The sequence below is a fragment of the Cololabis saira genome, chromosome 16 (genome assembly GCF_033807715.1).
Source record: "Cololabis saira isolate AMF1-May2022 chromosome 16, fColSai1.1, whole genome shotgun sequence".
In the NCBI taxonomy this organism is placed as follows: domain Eukaryota; kingdom Metazoa; phylum Chordata; class Actinopteri; order Beloniformes; family Belonidae; genus Cololabis; species Cololabis saira.
The window spans coordinates 13,317,838-13,337,786 of NC_084602.1; the positions used below are offsets into that span (position 1 = coordinate 13,317,838).

The window sequence follows — 19,949 nt, forward strand, 5'->3', positions numbered from 1 at the left end:
GTAATGGGCACACTAAAAATAATAAGCTATAATGTTAAAGGTCTTCATAGTCCCGTTAAGAGAAAGAAAATTCTACGTCAGCTGAATCAAGCCAACTGTCAAATAGCGTTTCTACAGGAAACCCATTTACCTGATGTAGAACATGAAAAGTTAAAGAAGTCATGGGCGGATAAAGTATATTACTCTTCACACCGATCAGGGAGAAAGAAGGGAGTATCCATACTTATACACAGACAAATTAATTTCACACAAACATTGGTACATAAAGATACTGAGGGGAGATATATTTTGGTTAACGGATTGATTGATGGCACAGAAGTGTCTATCATAAATGTATACGCACCTAATGAGGATGACCCTGATTTCATCAGGACACTATTTAATATTATATTACGGTATAGCACTGGACTACTGCTGATGGGAGGAGATTTTAACTGTGTAATGTCGCAGCTAATGGATCGACAACCTGCCTCTAAGGCTGCCCTGCCTAAAATGAGTAGAATGCTCAAACATTTATCCACTGAATCAGGCCTCGTAGATATTTGGAGAAACAAGTTTCCAAGAGGCAGGGACTTTACTTTCTACTCAAGCAGACACTCATCCTATTCAAGGATTGATTATTTCTTCACCCCTAAAGTAGAGTTACATAGGATAGCGGACATTGAGATACTGCCTATAACTATCTCTGACCATGCACCTGTTGCATTAAAGTGGGATATAGGCCATAGACCATCTTCTAAACAATGGAGATTAAATGCATCTCTTCTGAATGATAAAGAATTTACCTCCTTCATCACAGCAGAGCTTAAGAAATATTTAGATACTAATACCTCATCTGAAACCTCCCCCCTTATACTGTGGGACTGCGCTAAAGCATACCTTAGGGGCCGTATTATTTCATTTACATGTGCTAGAAAAAGGAAGAAGGATGCTAAACAGCGAGAATTGGAAGATAAAATAAAAGAATTAGAACATAAACATAAACAATCCGCGTCAACCAGTCTCATAAATAATCTAACCGCAGCTCGCAGGGAACTTAATTGTCTACTATCAGATAAGATAGAGGGAACCTTAAGATTCACTAACCAAAGATACTATGAATATGGAAACAGGTCAAGTAGATTATTGGCATTTAGGTTAAGAAAACAGCAATCATCTAATATAGTACAGAGAATAAAGTCACGAGGCACCCTTGTCACAAAACCAGATGAAATAGCAGAATCATTTGCAGAATTTTACAAATCTCTATATAAGAATACGGACACTTGTACCGATGATGCACAACTCGCAGATTTTCTAAAATGCATAAAATTAGCCGAATTGACAGAATCAACAGCTAAGGAGCTAGATGAACCAATTCAGGAATGGGAGATTAAGCAGGTGATATCAACACTCAAAAACAATAAAAGCCCAGGCCCAGATGGATATATTAATGAATTCTACAAAACATTTAAAGATCTGTTGTCTCCCCTGTTATTAAAAGCATATCACCATGCATTTGAATCAAAAACTGTGGCACCATCTTGGGTGGAGGCAACTATAGTGGTGATACATAAAGAGGGTAAAGATCCCACTGAATGCCAGTCCTACAGACCAATATCACTGCTGAACGGGGATCTGCGAATACTAACAGCAATCCTAGCTAGACGAGTTAGTCAGATAATCACTCAGATTATTCATCCTGACCAGACTGGATTTATCACTGGAAGATACTATGGAGATAATGTACGCCGTTTACTAAACATAATATCTCATCAAAAAGATAAGGAGTCAGAATCAATGATTATATCCCTAGATGCTCAGAAAGCTTTTGACCGTGTATCATGGCAATATTTATTTCAGACATTGAAACGGTTAGGGTTTGGCCCTAACTTCATAAATTGGATACAAACACTCTACTCATCTCCACAGGCTGCTGTCAGAGTCAATGGTTATAGATCAGGAAGGTTTAAATTGGAACGCGGATGCAGACAAGGCTGCTCTCTATCACCTTTGCTATTTGCTATTAGTATCGAACCGCTTGCTCAGCTAATTAGAGATGATGATAATATAAAAGGAATTGTAATAAATAAAGAAGAGCATAAATTATCACTCTATGCAGATGATGTAATATTATATTTGACAGAACCTATATTGACACTACCACATTTAAAGGGGCTTATTTCTAAGTATGGGTATTACTCAGGATACAAGGTAAATGTGGATAAAACAGAGGCTATGGATATAAATGGCAGAATTCCACAAAGTGTGAAACTTCAAAGTGGCTTTAAATGGCCTAAAGAAGGTATTAAATACCTTGGTATACACATTCCCCCATCTCTACAGAATCTATATGATTCTAATTATAGTAAAATAATTCGGTGCATTAGTAGTGATCTGGAACGGTGGTCTATGCTCCCTCTTTCTTTACTGGGTCGTATTGAAAGTATTCGTATGAATGTTCTGCCGAGACTACTTTATCTATTTCAGATGTTACCTATAGAAATTCCAAAATCTACTTTTGATAATTTGGACAAATTGATTTCGACATTCATATGGCAAAAAAAGCGCCCTAGAATTAGACTTAAAACTTTACAGCTATCTAAGTCAGACGGTGGTCTTAAACTTCCAAATTTAAAATATTATTTTTGGGCTGCACAAATGAAGCCTTTGATAGTGTGGATTCAAAACAGCACATACACACGTTGGCTTAATATTGAAGAAAATATGTGCCCAGAGCCCCTTCAAATCCTACCTTTTCTAGATGTTCCCATAAAAGAACAGGCAGACTGGACTAAGACCACTCTTAAAATTTGGAATAAAATACGGTCAGCTTTTGGACTACCGAAACTAATTTCGTCATTAACGAGCATTGGATTTATGAAGACCTTTACGCCTAATAATTTGGATGTCGGCTTTAGAAAATGGTCAGATCATAGACTGATTTATCTGCATCAATTATTCAATGGCAACCATCTTAAGACATTTGAACAGCTAAAAGATGACTTTGGTCTCCCCAGGACAGATTTCTTTAGATATTTGCAGCTGAGAACTTTCCTGACAACACACAAGGAATGGGGCAAACTCGTAAAACCTACCCCCATAGAGGAGTTCCTGATGGAAATACAAATGGGAAACGGAGACAAGAAAATAATTAGTAAATTATATCATATATTCTTGTCTATGAATTTACATAACTCACTACAGATTAAGCAGAGATGGGAAGCAGAAACGAACATGGTCATATCACAGGACACCTGGAAGGAGGTGTGCACTGAGGCTCACCTGGTCACAAATTCAAATACATGGAGGGAATTTAAATGGAAAATAATTACTAGATTCTTCAGAACGCCAGAAATAGTATCCAAAATGGGCCCGACACATCCTAGCTCGTGCTGGAGGAATTGTGGGACACACATTGCCAATCACACCCATATATTCTGGCTATGCCCTAAGTTAAATGTATTCTGGAGAGAGGTATTTGATGCCCTCAAAGAGGTTTTTCTACAGGATATTCCACAAGACCCCACAGTGGCACTGCTGGGAGTAATACCCAAAAGCCTGGACGGGAGGGCCAAGAAATACCTTTTAAGTATTCTATTTACAGCAGCCTTGAAGTGCATAACTATCAGATGGCTGAAACCAGACCCTCCCACATACAATATATGGATCCAAAAAGTGTGGGATCTCTATCAAATGGAGCAAATCACCTACTCATTAAGGCTCCAAAAATCCACCTTCATTAAGCGGTGGAGCCCTGTAATGGCTTTATTAATACAGTGAGGTCTATTGCCCAATGTTGCTCGGCCCACCTGCCTAATTCTTACTGTATTCCCTCTGTACACAGATTTATTACACATGCCAATTTTTCCTAGAGTAAATATGGTGCCTGCTTTTCTATACACACCGTTGTGCCTTGGAGTGGAGAATTATTATTATTGACTTTACTATTTTTTCTTTTTTTTTTTTTAATTTATGGGTTTGTTATTATATACGTATATTTTGGAGTGAATAATTATGTTGTTGTTTTTCTCTTGTTTTATTTGCTTAATACTTAAGTATAATGTGTACAGATGTTATATGCAGCTGAAAAAAGGAAAAAGAAAGTAGAAAATGTATGTGGTGTATTGTTGTTGAAAACTAAATAAAAATTAAGTTCCAAAAAAAAGAAAATATTTTTTTCGATTTGAAGTATCTTTTTTTGATTGAATCATTTTGACACAAACATCCCACAGTGGGCGGATGCTTCCCCATTGGTCAGACATGTTTGAGTGACAAGTGTCGACACCAACGACGTCTTTCTGACAAGCAAGTTATGGTCGCCAGCAAGACCTGTGTGAAGCTGCCCCACCACCCCACGCAAAACTCAGTGAAAATATTCTCAATCGTTTGTGCTGCTTTAGTTTTTAAGATATCACGGGTTTATTATGACACGATGACGTCACGCCGACTTTGTTGATGTCCACGGTGAAAAAAACACTATTTCAATCAAAAAAGTTGCTTCAAACAAAAAAAACTTCACCTCTATCAAAGAAAACATTTCCAATCAAATAAAAACAGTGTTCAAATACATTTTTTTGAGTGTCAAATATTTTTTTGCATTCAAACACTTTTTTTCTTTGATTGAAGTGAAATTTTTTTTATTGAAAATATATTTTTTGATTGGAGCAATCTTTTTTTTGATTGAATAATTAAGACCCAAATCTACCTCCATAGATTTCAACTCTGGAGCTGTATCCAAAACAACTGAACCACATGGACTTTCATTAGGAGAGAAGAAAACAGTTGAAAACATGAACTTATGTCGATATTCTACTGCATCATGAGCAAATCGTTTATCTTTTCCTTTCATATTTTATCTTCATCTGCTCTCTAGTTTTTTACTGATCCAGTTTCACCACAGGTTCATGAAGCGTTCTTGTCATCTTAACTAATGTATCACTTTATGCAGTGATCTGCATAGTCACGAGTAAAACCTGGGATGATGAATGAGCTATATGTGGAGTTTTATCAACCCATGAAGACTGGCTTGGTTCTTGATTAACCTCTTTTCCAGCCCTCATTTGTGGTTATGAACTTGAAATGCAGACAGGCGTGATCATTTGGGCGACTACAAGCTACTGAACTGAGTTTTCTGCACATTGTGAACTCAGATGACTGAGCCAGAGGACTGAGCCAGTTCTATTTGAATGAGTCCAGACTTTTGACTGGTTATATGTGTTTATTCTTTACTGTTATGTATGAATACTTCAAGTGAGTAACTTTTCTTAAAGGTTCATGTAAATAATACATGATACTTGAAAATTGGGTAACAAATTCCTGAAGTCAACATGATGACTTTCATTTGCCTTCACTTTCTGTCTGTTCAGAAGAGTGAAAGCTTCAATTTTTCTTTTGTTTTAGCGATACGTTTTAGGGCCAAATCCATCCATTAACCTCTTTAGCAGCGTAAGCAGCGAGCTCCACACCTCCCTCTCCTGGACCCCCTCCTCAACGTCTTCTGAAGGAATTTCCAAGCTGGCTGGGACATGCGATGTCTCCAGCAGGTCCTGGGTCTGATTGGGATTGCCTGAAAACCCTCCCCAAAATCCACTAAACCACTATTGGTAGTAAAAATTCCGCACAGTTTTCCTTGAAATCCTTCGATTGATCACTCAAAAGCTGGAGGAATTGATCCTGGAGGGACATCTGGGTCAGGAACGTTTCTTCGATTAGAGTCAACCTTTAAGCCAAAACCTTGAGTTGACCATATCAGGTCAGATTAAAAAACAAACTGAATTATATATTATTTCTTCACATTTCTGATTTGTAATAAGCTTTGATATCCTGTTTGCAGTCATCACTTGGACTTGTGGATGACGTCCAAAGCAACTTTATAGGCTTTGTTTGCCATCAGATGAGCAACAACACTTTGTCCGGTTGTAGCATCTCATAGGCTCCTACTACTCTGTAGTTTGTGAATCATGCAGGGAGCTAAACCATCCTGTTACTCTCAGTATGAAGCAATATTTTTAAAGGACATTTGAAACAAAAATGAGCATTAAATGCCAGTTTCACTGGTGAAAAAGGAGCATAAAAATGGCTAAGATTAAAGTAAATAGTTGCAGAAATATTTGTGAGTGTTGCCAAATCATTTGTAGGCCATTTAAGGCAAAGTGTTGAACTGGGTCAGTGTGGATAAATTAGTAGAGTACCAGAGCAGAAAGAAGGATCTACGAGGAAAGGAGAGAAAACAAAACCAAAGACTTGAATTAAACTAATCGTGTTGACAGTTGATTTCATTCTTAGCCGTGTTACTCGTTATTAATAAAAATGCTTTTAGGATTCCCAGGGGCCAGCAGCCACTAGAATCAAACATATATTTATGATCCTACAGGAGGAACATGGAGCTGAGCAGCAGGGATGGACTGGGAGCTGGGACTGCACGGGTCACGTCCTATTGTAAGAGGGTATAGCTCTCCATCCGGCTGGTTCTCCATCAAATATTCACCATCTCCAACAGAGGCAACATTTGAACACCAACAGACAGCAGAGAGGGAGGCCAAAAGGAAGCTGGCAGAGCTGGGTGGGGGTTGGGTAGTTAATAATCCAGAGTAAGGAGAATGCCTGTTACTGTAACCTCTATTTTGGGAAATACCCCGTCTATCCCTGTTGTGTCACCAAACAGGAACAGCTGCATCTAAACAACGGGTTCTTTTAGAGACGAATTTGGGCAACTCGTATGTATAAAAAGCCACAAGAACACAAATTCATTGCGCATGAATTAATTGCCCATCAACCAAAAAGAGTTTTGATGTTCTTCGGGGGTAAAAAGGGTGGACGGTGACTTTTGAATTCTGGGAAAAAGAAACAGGCCTATAAATAGCTTGTTCTTTAAATGGTGCCAACTAGAGCGCACAGCCGTGTGTGCCAATTGCATCCAGCATCAGAAAACGCTAAATCCAAAGACCAATGTGTGCATGTCGTTGCACTGATACAGATTATGTGAGCCCGCAGATGTCCTTTTAAAAAAAAAAAAAGATTTGAACATTAAATTCAATAATTTTGGCAGGGGATGTGGTGTTAAATAGTTGGACGTCCTACGGCTGCTGGGTTCATTTATTCAGAACATTTACAGCCAACCGAGTCTTCGCGTCCCCCATTGTGGAACAAGCCTGCGCGTTTGTCCTCACATCATTCTGTGAAGGCTGAATGTGCACCAGAGATGAAATCTGAATATGTATGAGGATGAAGACGAGGAAGGAACTGGGGCAAGAAAGTGGAGCATCATGACCAGGAGTCGCTATCGATCTGCATGAGCGAGGGTGAACCTGCACAGCTGCTTCCATCACGTTGACCTTTCTGTGAGAGCAAAAGCACCGTGCAGATGACACACTGCATGCAGCCACAGCAGCTTTCACTCAGCAGTAATGCTGACAACATGCACTTCACATATATTGTTTAGATTCATCTCTTGTTTCATCCATACAGTGTTTTTAAAGCTGGTTCTCTTCAGACAAATTGCACTTAAAGCAATTGCCTGCATGCCTCACAACATGCAGAGGGTTTCAAAGGTTGACCTATCTCTCCTGTCTGAGTTTCAGAGCACCAAGGTGGACTTAAAATATGACCGACGGCATTATCTCACATGGGGGCACCTTTGTTGCAGGTTGTTAAACATCTCATTCATCCCCTCTAATGGAAAACAACATGAACGCTCTGATTGGCTAAAAAATGGCCTATGCCGAGCAATGGAAAGAGGTTTTTCTTATCCCAGGCCATATACTTCTAATTCATGCAAAAACCCATTCCTCGGTTCAGTCAAGTCTAGTCTTTCATGTGCATTGATGTGCGATAATGTGTGCAGCTGTGGACCATGTAAACCCTAATGGAAGCTCCCAAGATAAACCCAATCTGAAAAGGAAGTCATGAATGGTTTGTGACAGTGTTTGTCTGCATGTCTTACCTCTCCATAGTCAGTTGTGACCACGAGGGTTCCATCACCGCAGGAGTTGACAGTGGCAGGACGCAGCTGCTCCTTCTCTCTGACCCAAACTCGTGTCCCCTGAATCATACAAATGCAAGCAGATGCCGAAGTCAAACAGTGCATCCATTACAAAACTAATTCATGTCAAAACATTCTTGGTTATGTAGTGAACCATCTACCGACCAGAGGGCGTTCAGTGAACATCGTGTACTTGTCTCACAGCATGCCGACGCTTTCAAAGGTTGGCCTATCACTCCCTTTATAATGCAAACTTGTCCGAGGGTTTTCTAAGCTCATTCAGAGTCACTAAGGGTAGCAGGTGAGCAAAAATGACTTGGATAATGCTGTAGGTTTGACGATGACAGGTTCACTGATATATGGCAAATATTCTGTCATATAACAATAACTTAGCAGCCATTTCAATTGAACTAAACCGTTTTTGTGAAGTGTGCTCTTCTCTTCTCTTTGTAATACCCACACAGCCCTCATTCAGAAAAATCAATAGACTCAGACTTGAAGCCCCTGAAAGGTAGCACAGCACAGCAGAAGAGGTAGAGATATGTGCAAGAGCCAGATTTGCACCTTTAGTCCCGCAAAAAGCGCTGTGCAGCAGGAAAACTTTAACACTTTAGGGCCCTGCACAAACACTGAATCTTTGATGCTGCAGAATAGCTTGCTCCACATCTGTCAGAAAGTTTCAAAGCCAGATCTAAGGACAAAACAAACGTGATTCCAAAATACAATGAAATGCATGGTGGGTAACAGATTTGACATAATATCAAATTTGAGGATGCTCACAAGTCTCATATCATCAGAAATCATAACATCTACATTTAATGTCACACACATTTTGAGCACAGACAGCATAAGTTCATCCAATGGAAAGTTGGGGTTCTGGTAATTGTAAGCTATTATTGGCTTTCTTGGCCAAACCTCGCTTCTTTTGATTAATCTGACTATGTTTCTTCTTCGGAACGTGATGGGCTCTGCTGACCTACCTAAAAGATAATAAACATGCAGGTGATGGAAGTCAAGTGGCATACTAACTATTTTCATTCATAACAGTTGAGAAATATTTTTTCCAGAGTAAGTTTTAATTATTTAGGTTATAATCAGTTTTTGCCCCACAGTAAATATGAATATGACTATGCTTTGGGATTAACAAGTTTACAGTGCAAAAAAACCTTTATCTCTTTTGTTTTCTTCCGCTCAGTATGTGCATATTTTTGTCTGATCTTAGCATAAAATAGAGAGTGCATCATCTACATGTGTTGATGTTTTATTTTCTATAGTGCATGTACTGATTGCAAGATCTGGGCATCTGCTGCTAATCTGGCCAGTTTGCGCACAAATAACTCTCCTCCAAATATTTAGGTTTTAGGTGGACATACACTATATATATATACGTACATACATATATGTGTGTGTGTGTGCGTGCGTGCGTGCGTGCGTGCGTGCGTGCGTGCGTGCGTGCGTGCGTGCGTGCGTGCGCGTGTGTGTGTGTGTGTGGCCTAGCATAATAAGTTAATAAGTTAATAAGCTAGTGACTGCAAGCAGAACTGAGAATTTATATAACTGAAAATATGAAAATATCAACAGGAAAAAATTGAAGGGCTTTCTACATGGAAAATAAATTCTAAACTCTTATTTTCATTCAATTCATACTCTGCACACGTTAGATATGTTGCATACTGTTAGTTGTCATTTTGTAGGGTTTTTGATTGTTGGTGTTCTTCTGGTGTTGGGAACTGGTGCTCTCTGATGTTGGAGTCCTGTTCTGTGTTTTAACTTGACTTCAAGCTTTGTTTTAAAAGTCTGATTTCTTGTGTTTAAGTTTGGGACTTTCTTTTGTTTTGATCTGTTCAAACTGGGAGGATGAGATACTGTGTCTTATCATTCCAGTAACTATATATTTTCATGCTTTCCTTTCCTCCCCTGCTGGTCCGTTGTCACTCCACTCGTCTTCTCCGTCTTGATCCCTGTTATTCTCTGTTTTTGTTTTGCACTGTCTTGGATGTTTGGGTGTTTAGGAATATCCTGCTGGCTGTATTTTCATCTTATTTTGTGTCCGAATAAAAAGACTTAATCTGTTACTCCTGCATCTTAGTGTCCGGCATTTGGGTACTCCCAAAACCTCCCACTTTGACAGTAATTAAGCAAGTCAATACAAAATATCAGCTGCTTCTTTTTTTATTTTTATTTATTTTTTATTTTTTTGTAAAATTATAATGGGTGACAAACATGAGAGAAATAGAACAATTACTCTTGCTATGAAGATAATTGTTACGTTGTTCATTTTAAATTTAAAGTTTAAAAAAGTCAAGTACAAACAACTTTACTTCCTTACAGATTAGCATCAGTGATTTTATGAATTATTTAAAAGGATTATTAAAAAAAATGGTAGTGCACTGGCTGCTTTAATAATGTACAAATGTTGTCGTAAACGCTGTCAAAACTACAGCCTGAAGCATAAGAAGAAGTTTAAATCATAAAGAAAAAGCCTCTACAGTACTCTAGATGTGTGCTTAAAAGGAAGTGTGCCACAGAGAAGGTTTAGGAATGAAATGTTTAAGAAGCAGATGCTCCATTGTTTCTTGATCTCTTTCCATTCCCTCTGAAATGTCTGTTTTCTGGGCTGTTTGTGTCTTTCCTCCCACACAACCCAGTAAACGTAAACACTGATCATAAAAGGAAAACCAGCCTCGCCCCAAGCAATTCAGTTATATAGTTTTCAAGTTTTACAGTTTTCTTTAAGTCTTCTTGTCCTTGCTCTTTTTCCTGATCTTTCTCTCTGATATCCCCCATAAGCTGCTGTCCTTATATGTCCCCCTCATCCCCTCACTGGCAGATTCCAGCACATTGGACGGTAATATTGACCTGATGATCTCTGCAGCCTGAGGCTCTATGCTCACAGTTCACCAGCTCTTCATTGTACATTGTTTCAAATGAAAAACCGACCTCTGACCCTAATTAAACCTCTAACACTGGTCTTTTTAACATCAGCCCTGAAGCGCTTGATGCTTACTCATTGTAAAGACACAAGCACAGAGTTTTACGGATTCTGATGTTCATTGTACACCACAGTTTAATCCAGGCTTCTGGCTTTTGTCTCTCTGAATCTGTCTTATTTTCAGTTTATATTGGTCTTTGTTCCCTGGTCGATTTGTTATCCCAAGATAAAACATCGTGAGGGGGAATCAGAGGGTTATTAATGACCTGCCGCTGTTACATTCCACATCCATCCACACCCTTGCACCCACCCTCTCCTCCTCCTCTTGCTGTCCTGGTTCCCTCCCCCCTTCTATTGCAGACCAAGACAGACAGCAATGGTCATGCATGCCAACAAGCTCCCATCATCTTGGTCTGCTAAAATCTACAAGGGTCTCTAGATAAAATATTAATCACAGCTTTGTTTCCCATTGTTTCCTTGCTCAAAGAAAAAAACAGACAGAAAACAAGCAACCAAATTCAGGTTTTCACCTCTCTCCATGTCCTTTCCTTCACATCCTGTTTCTTAATTTCAATATTTGACATCGGTGTCAACTTTCTCCAGAGTATTCTTGACTTCTGTTGATGCTTTTCATCAACAGGGAAAGGACTCTGTGTGTGATCATCCACTTCAGTTGTCTTCTGTGGTCTTCCAGGCCTTTAGATGTTGTTAAGCCCACCAGTGCCTGTTGTCTTTATAAGAAGGTACCAAACCGTTGCCATGGCCACTTAGTATTTTGCTAGGCTTCTTAATGTTGTTGGGGTTTTTTCAGCCTAATGGCAGGCTGCTTCAAAACTTTCCCCTGGATGAATAACTGATTTGAGGGGAGTGAAGATAAATCAGGAAACATTTTTGAGTTGTGCTGTGAAACCTGACAGCTCCCCTCACACCAACATTAGAAGTGCTGGCCGACAAAACACTGAATAGAGACGTTTGAAAGAGATACTTCCCTGAATAGCAACGGGATTTCTACAGTCAGTACGTTTACATGCAGCAAAGAAATCGGATTTCTGATCGTATCAGATAAAGACATCCAGAAGACCGAATCACGTGTCTGAGTTTACATGCTGTTCAGACAATCGGATAAATGGCCAGAGCATGGCTGACTCCGTGACTCTATGTGGCGCTGTAACCATTGTAACCATTTCAACAAAGAGCCACTTCCGGTTGACGGTTGTTTTGTTTGGCGGCAATGTACGCCTTCCATATATTTTTCCACTTTATTTTGATCTGCTCCGGTGTCCTGATGAAGCTTCTGTCATCTCTTTCGCAATCTTCATGTTGGTGTTTAAACAACTATTTAACACGCACCGTCTCCTTTCACTTCTGGGTGAATGCCCCAGAGGAAATTCTCGAGCATGTGCAGACTGCAATATCCGGTGTCTCCGTATACATGGTGTTAAAATTCAGACTCTGAACGAATTATCTAGGTGTTGCTATCCGATTATTAAATGTCCAATATAGGTCCGAAATAGATTGGATTGAGGTGTTTACATGCAGTTTAAAAGTCTGAACGATGTCTTATACGATCAGAAATACGATTGAACTGCTACATGTAAACGTACTGAGTGTCTTCCTCCCCAAGTTGAGTAGCACAAGTCCAGTCTTCCTTTGCCACTCCTTTTGGTTGTGGTCATTGACTGCATGGGACGTCTTTCTAAAGGTATTTTTTTGAATCAGTAATTGTAGGAGCCATTATTTGTCTGCTTATTTCAGTCTGTTTTGTTTAATAAACAAAACAGACTGAAATAAGCAGACAAATAATGGCTCCTGCAGTAATGTTTGCGGTCTGTCGTTTTAGTAGCCAAATGCTTCAACAATGGACCATTTTTTACAATTCCCATAATATGCTGGTTCATGGCGTCAGAGCCGTCTGGGAGATTTGCAAGGCCCTGTGCGAAATGGCTAGGGGGGGCCCTTGCGCATGACCGTAGTGAGCGCGCGCAAAATTTTTGGGTTTTTCGGGTCAGATCGGCTGTCTATATGCGCAATTTTAACTCTCCAATGTAGGGTTGTCACGATACCAAATTTCTGTTTCGATACCGATACCAATATCTATTTCGATACTTTTCGATACTTTTCGATACTTTTTGTAAAAAGGTGGAACACTCTCAAATGTCAATATTTTCCTTTATTTTAAAGCAAACTTTGTGAACAATAACAACAATGAATAAAATAAATAATTGGCATGGTATATTAAAAATTTCAAACCTTTAGAACAGTGAGAACAAGTTAAATAAAGCAATGCCATTCAAATTAAAGTCACCATGTTAAATAAAATACTGTAGCAGCAAAAACTCCTCCTAGGGTGGCTGGCGGGCTATCACTGTTTTTCATTTTTCAGGTTCCTAGCCAAGAAAACAAGAATGTCTACATTTTCCTCGGTCAGTCTAGAACGCCTTGGACTGCAGATATTCCCAGATGTGCTGAAGACACGTTCAGATGCACAGCTTGATGCTGGAATACACAGATACTGCCAGGAGCACTAGACTTCTGTAATTGGGGGAGGGAGGGGGTACAGTATTTTAATTAACATGGTCATTTTAATTTGAATGCCATTCCTTTATTTTACTTGTTCTCATTGTTCAAAAGGTTTGTGTTTTGAAACTATAGGCCACATGAAACATTAAATGGGCATAACTAGAAAAATAAATTGAGGCTCATTCTATCATCTACAGGACTGTCTCAGAAAATTAGAATATTGTGATAAAGTTCTTTATTTTCTGTAATGCAATTACAAAAACAAAAATGTCATACATTCTGGATTCATTACAAATCAACTGAAATATTGCAAGCCTTTTATTATTTTGATATTGCTGATCATGGCTTACAGCTTAAGAAAACTCAAATATATTCTGGGAATCTAATCTTAAACTGTAAACTATAATCAGCAATATTAAAATAATAAAAGGCTTGAAATATTTAAGTTGATTTGTAATGAATCCAGAATGTATGACATTTTTGTTTTTTTTAAATTGCATTACAGAAAATAAGGAACTTTATCACAATATTCTAATTTTCTGAGATATTGTAGGCTAATGGAATGTTTTACCAAAGTGTGTTTCAATATAATAATAATAATTAATTGCCTTAATGGTTTATAATATATATTAAACATTAAATAATATTAAAATATATAAAAATATATTTAAGTTATATTCTAGTCTGTGGAATGTATTTAAATATTTTAAGAATGTGTTTTTTTTTTATATTTTAAAAATTGCATTTATTAACCATGGACATGTTTTAACTGTGTATGTAGGCTGCTGTAGGTTTACTACGGGCTGGGAGAGGCTCTGTACTTTTTTCATGACATGACAGTGCAGTGAACTGGTGAACAAAGTTATCAGCTGTCGTTCTTGACTGAAGTCGTGGAACAAGTCCGCGTGGTTGTCCTTTAAACGTTTGGACAAGTTTGAAGTGTTGCCTCCTTTTGCGAGACTCACTTTGTAGCAGCGCTCGCACTGCGGTGCATCTGGTTCAGTGGCTCGCCCTTATCGCTCGGTTTGAACCCGAAATATTTCCACACCGTACTTCGGGCCCCCATTTTGTCCACAAGTACGGGCTTTTCTGCAGCTGCCATCTCTATTTATTTCAACTTTATTTCAAGCCGCTCTGTCTGTCTAACACGCGACTTCTCGTTTCTCTCTCCTCCTCCGCATGCGAGTGGGAGGGGGAGGCGGCTCTGCTTCTGCAACTACGTCACACTCGCTGAGCTCGCCGTGCTTAAAGAGACAGGCTCCAATTTACCAATTGGTTTGCATAGAAAAAATATATAAAAGTACAGTTTGTTTTTAAATGCTGGTATAGTACCGTTTTCAAAACTCTAGTACCGCGGTACTATACTGGTACCGGTATACCGTGCAACCCTACTCCAATGATCAAAATACTGGATACCTTCCCCTGCCTCATCATCATCTCTTGCCTCGATGCGGGGCCCCACGGCTGCTTGAGACCCGGTCGGATCAGTGATTTTTGTAACAAATTTATCAAACGAGCCTTTCAGAGAGGCATTAAACTCTTCCATTTTCTTTAGTTTTTTTCTTTTTTCATCCCCTGATGGAAATTTCCTGAATCTGTCTCGTTGTCTCGACATTGTGTGACAGTTTGTTCCAACTCCACCCGTCTGGATCAGAGCAGCTTGTGTCTGCGCTTGGTCTGATCAGTTGTGTTGAACAACAGACACGTGCATCATTGCACATATATTTATTGATATGCACAGACTAGTACACATTTATGTATGTAATGGAACGTGACTGTTGATATTTATAAGGGAAAAAAGGAAAAAAAAAAACGTAAAAAAAAAAAATTGGATAAAACAAAAACGGCCCATAGCGCGAGGTCCCTTGGGGCGCGAGGCCCAGTGCGGTCGCACAGTTCGCACACCCCTTGCGGCGGCCCTGCATGGCGTCCTCGGCTCTGGGGCTGAGGGGGTTGCAGACCTCCTTGTCTTGCTATCGACAACTCCCTTTCAACCTATGAGAGCAGACTGGTGTTTAAGTGTTCCCTCAGAGCCAGGTCACTGAGGGGCCCAGCTTGAGATCCGACCCTGTGTCAGTTAGTGTAAAAAGGAAAGGAGACATGCTCAATTGGGGTAATAAACACGGGGAATCCAGCACCGTAAAAAGGGCTCTTGAAGGCTTCCTTGACTTCATATTAGTAGGTCCACTCACTAGCTGGCAAATGGCAACTCAATCAACTCCAGACCTTTTATCTGCTTCCTTTTGTCATGAAATGTTAAGGGGATAAAACGCACTTAGACAAATTAACTACCCTTCAGTCAGAGGTCAAAATACTTCCGAGGCCTTGAAAATAGATTTACTTAAAATGACTTTAATTCCTAAATGGAAAATTACATATTTTGGGTGAAACCTTTTCAATTAAAGGCAAAAGAATGTATTTATATTTCAAATCCACTGCATTGTGTAAAAGCAAAGGAGCCCTGTCACTGTCCAAATGCTTCTGTACCTGACTGTAATTCTTCCACGGATCAAAGCTTCGACGTGCGATAGAAAGCAGACGGGATGATTAAACTATGATGAAAAAAATGAAAGCACTATTAAGGAGAACCCAGACAGAGAGAGAGAACCATTCAATAATCTTCTATTACTCAACCCACAAAAGACAGCGTTCAGCCAAGATGTTCAGACAGCTGTGAGTGCTTGTGATAAAGGCCTTGTTTCTGTGCAGGCGATTACAAAGATGCCCGTGCCCTTTGATTGAGGATATGCCCTGGAGAGACCATTTCTGACGAGGGACCGCTCCCTTTTAAAGATTGTAACGTCACATCCCAACAAATGCTAATGAATCTTCAGGAAAACACAACCAATGTTTGCAGGCAACAACTCATGAACTTAAAACTGTGCACTCAATAATAATTCCTAGTTGTAAAATGTAGTGTTAACTTGTGCAAAAGTCATTATGTCAAGAAAAGGAAAACGCATAAATAAAAAAGAAAAGTACATCAATTATGGTTGAAGTAGATGGTCAGTTACAACATCTTATGGGGAAAAAAATTAAAGACCGGCTTAGATGAGGAGGAATAAAGTGAGGTATCTAAATATTAAAGGGAGGGTAAGCAATTCCATTAGATTTCTAATCCAGTAAACTTTGTCACTAATCTGCTCAATGTCCGTTAGCTTCCCATCTCGTGAGTACACTGTAAAAAACTAAAAAAGCAACAAAAAAAAACATCTTTATACACGGGGGCGTGCTTGGGAGAGCTCTCTTCTTTTGTTGATGTTTAGCTTCAAATATCAACAGATGCAGCATGATACAGAACGTGCTTACCCTACTTTTAAAGGTCAGAAGTGCATGGATAAAGTACTTTCAATTTACGTCATTCATTTTATCTCTTTTTTTAAGACTAAATCTGTTTCTGTCATAGTGTCACAACAGCACCTGACATGTTAAGAGAAAAAGAAAATCCTGATAAGAGTGTGGAGGTTGGTTCAGTTGTAATGTGAGTTGATTAATCGAGGGGAGGCATATTTCCAGGCATTTTAGGAGTTATCGTATATGATACTATTAAGTGGTTTATGCTTGTTATTTTCAAAATAAAAGTCCAGATGAACTGGTTGGCTCTATTAGTTTCATTTGATGTACTTTGGTGATTATCACCTAAGGAAGGTTGTGTAGGAAGTGTGTAAAGAGAGTCAAATCCAGACAGAAAAAGAGATCAGGAAACCTGCCTTGAAAAAATAAAAAAGGACAGGAAGAGACTACATGGAATATGTAATATCCCTTGAGTTCGGAACTGGTCTTTCTGTTTCCACGGACAAAGAACTGGCTCTGCGGTTCCAAGGTAGCACCAACTCTTTGCTGGGCCAGAAGAAAGAACCGCTTACGTAAGTGGAGGGGGGCGGAGTTAAGACCAACGGTAATAGCAAGACTGAGAGAGGGCACCATTTTTTTAAATAAGCCATAAAGTATGGATCCAGCAAAGCAGCAGTGTTCTCTGGGGTAGACAACCTGTGTTTCGGCATTGGATCTGCCGTTTTCTGATCACAATGAAATAGCGTAAAGCCAGAAACAGCAGCTGTACAACTTCGAGGTTGTCCATAGTTGTTGCTCCCCGCCAATGCAGCAACGTAACTGACATTTGCAGTAACGTAATGACGTGGCTCCCCTTAGCACCCGAGCTATGGAAAATCAAACCGGTTCTCAGCTGATTCGCAAGTTGAACGAGTGTGAAGCAGCACCAGTACTGGCCCAGAACCAGCCCTGGAACCGGTTTGGTGGAAAAGGGGTATACGAGAGCAACCTTTTCAAAATAAAATGCAAGCAAAAAAACTATTCAAATGTAAAAGAAAATCTGATTTCAAGATGGAAAAAGATAAGGTGGATGAAAATTCTGAACATGGAAATCCAAACAACATGATTAACTCTAAAAGAAAGAACATAAATAACAATAAAAATAAATAAAAAACAAGGTGAACACACTAATCACTTGACCCCAAAACCAACGAGATGTTGTTTAATCTTCTGATTGTTCCTTCAGACTTTGGTTACCTGTCAGTGCCAGGAACTCTTTAAACCTGTACTGCATAGGTCAGCGTACAGATCAGAATCACTGCTGCGTTAATTTTTTCATTCTGGAATGTAGTGGTTCTGTTTCAGAGAGCTAAACTGTGTCAGCAATACTCCATCAAAGGTGATAATACAATCAGGACAGCGAGGCTTAAAGCAGATTATGGAAGCAGGAAGGACAGCAACATCTGTTTGTGTGTGTGGGCATGCGCGGGCGGCTGGTTGTCACCTGCCTATAAATAAGTCACATCTGCCCATGAAAGAGATTATGACACAGTAAAAAAAATAATGGTAATAGGTTTATTGTCACAAGCAAATACAGCACAGAAAAAATTGATATTATACCAAAACATAGCCTTTTTTTCAAGGCTCACTTTCACTGCCTGGCTTGTAGTTGTCCTGATTATCATTTTGAGGGGGACCACAGATTTACCTGCTGTAGCATCTTTAAAAGCATGCAGGCATGTAAAAGTATTTACAGGATAAGCATTTCTGGGGAAAGTTGGTAGGTTTTTAGTGGGACCACTTTCCTTTAAATCTGCCATAATTTTATACTGATGCTTTTTTTTAAAATGCCTCCTCTGCTTTTGCATAATTTATCAACTTCCTGCAGAGTCTCTTTCTGCAGCCCAGATTTTATTTAAATTTGCATCACTGAGCAGCAAACTGTTTTCCAAGACGATGCCATCTACAACTCAACAAATTCAGCATTTTGCCAAACAAGAAGTCACTGCTGCTTTTTTTATATTTTGTTTTGACACTGAACATTTTTCTGACAGACTGTCAAATGTCATTTTAGTCCCATTTCAAACCTCAGTCCTTTATCCCTGAACACCCATTCAAGCGTTAAGCAAACGCTATCATGTTTATTTTAAAGACGACCTCACAGCAATGCCTGTGTGTGAAATGGTACAGCTTCTCAAACAGGTCACGTTCACTAGCAGTCGTTCACAAAGTCAGAAAATGATGTTCAAACACCAAAGTCGCAACATGATTTTATTCCCTGATTTAGCTGAAGTCGTATAAAGTTTGGCAAAAGAGGCAGGAGGGTTGGTGAGTCTTAAATCTTATCATCTTCGATATAAAGAATTAGTCTGGTTCCTCTGGATTTAACTTTTTGGTTCATTTCCAGCGGTCGTACACAGAACATGCTGCCACTGTGGACGCTATTCGATATGCACACAACCAGTCAGAGGAAAGCAGCAAATAGCTCTTTTACAGATGGAAATAGCTGGGAATACGAGGGGAACCCCTGATAACTTCCACAAATAGAATAAGAATAAAGGACTTTCACTTTCAATGGCACTTATGTAATACATTGCATCCTAATTTATTTAACCTGAAACTGCAAAAGTGTTTTTTATTATTTAATCACTCTTGTTTTCTTTTCTTCAAAAGTGTCTGGAGTAAAACCAGATTTAAATAATACAGTACAGTACAGTACAAAATTCCTGTTTAAATTACTGTAATGACTTCATTTTACTGAAAATGGTTCCTTTTCAAGTTTTTTTTTTTTTTTTTTCTTTTTTTTTTTAATAAATGGTTCCTTTTCAAGAGAAAGAAAATGTGCTCATCTTCTGATTTTGGTTAAATCCCTTTTCCAATTTTTCATACAAACCAACCCGCACACACACACACACACACACACACACACACACACACACACACACACACACACACACACACACGCACACACACACACAAGCTCTATCAAAAAGCTACTGTACAAGAGTTTGAAACATAATTGGCAGATTGTTATCCAAAGTAAAGCAGATCAGAGTCGAGCAGTGTGTGTGTGTGTGTGTGTGTGTGTGTGTGTGTGTGTGTGTGTGTGTGTGTGTGTGTGTGTGTGTGTGTGTGTGTGTGTGTGTGTTTGCATGGTGCAAATCCTCTTTGAGAATTCTGTTAATTATAACAATCTCTCCCCTCCTTGACTAAAATACAGTCACACATCCCCACCCCCACCATCACCATGGCAACAAGACT

General features: G+C 39.2%; 1 protein-coding gene across 1 annotated transcript in view; it reads right to left on the reverse strand.

Annotated features, from left to right (window-relative positions):
* Positions 1–19,949, reverse strand: part of myo10l1 (myosin X, like 1) — a 94,704-nt gene that overhangs the window by 68,425 nt on the left and 6,330 nt on the right. Inside the window, exon 2 of the mRNA XM_061743200.1 lies at positions 7,925–8,023. Coding sequence (XP_061599184.1) covers positions 7,925–8,023 — 99 coding nt within the window. The remainder of the gene's footprint in view (positions 1–7,924; positions 8,024–19,949) is intronic.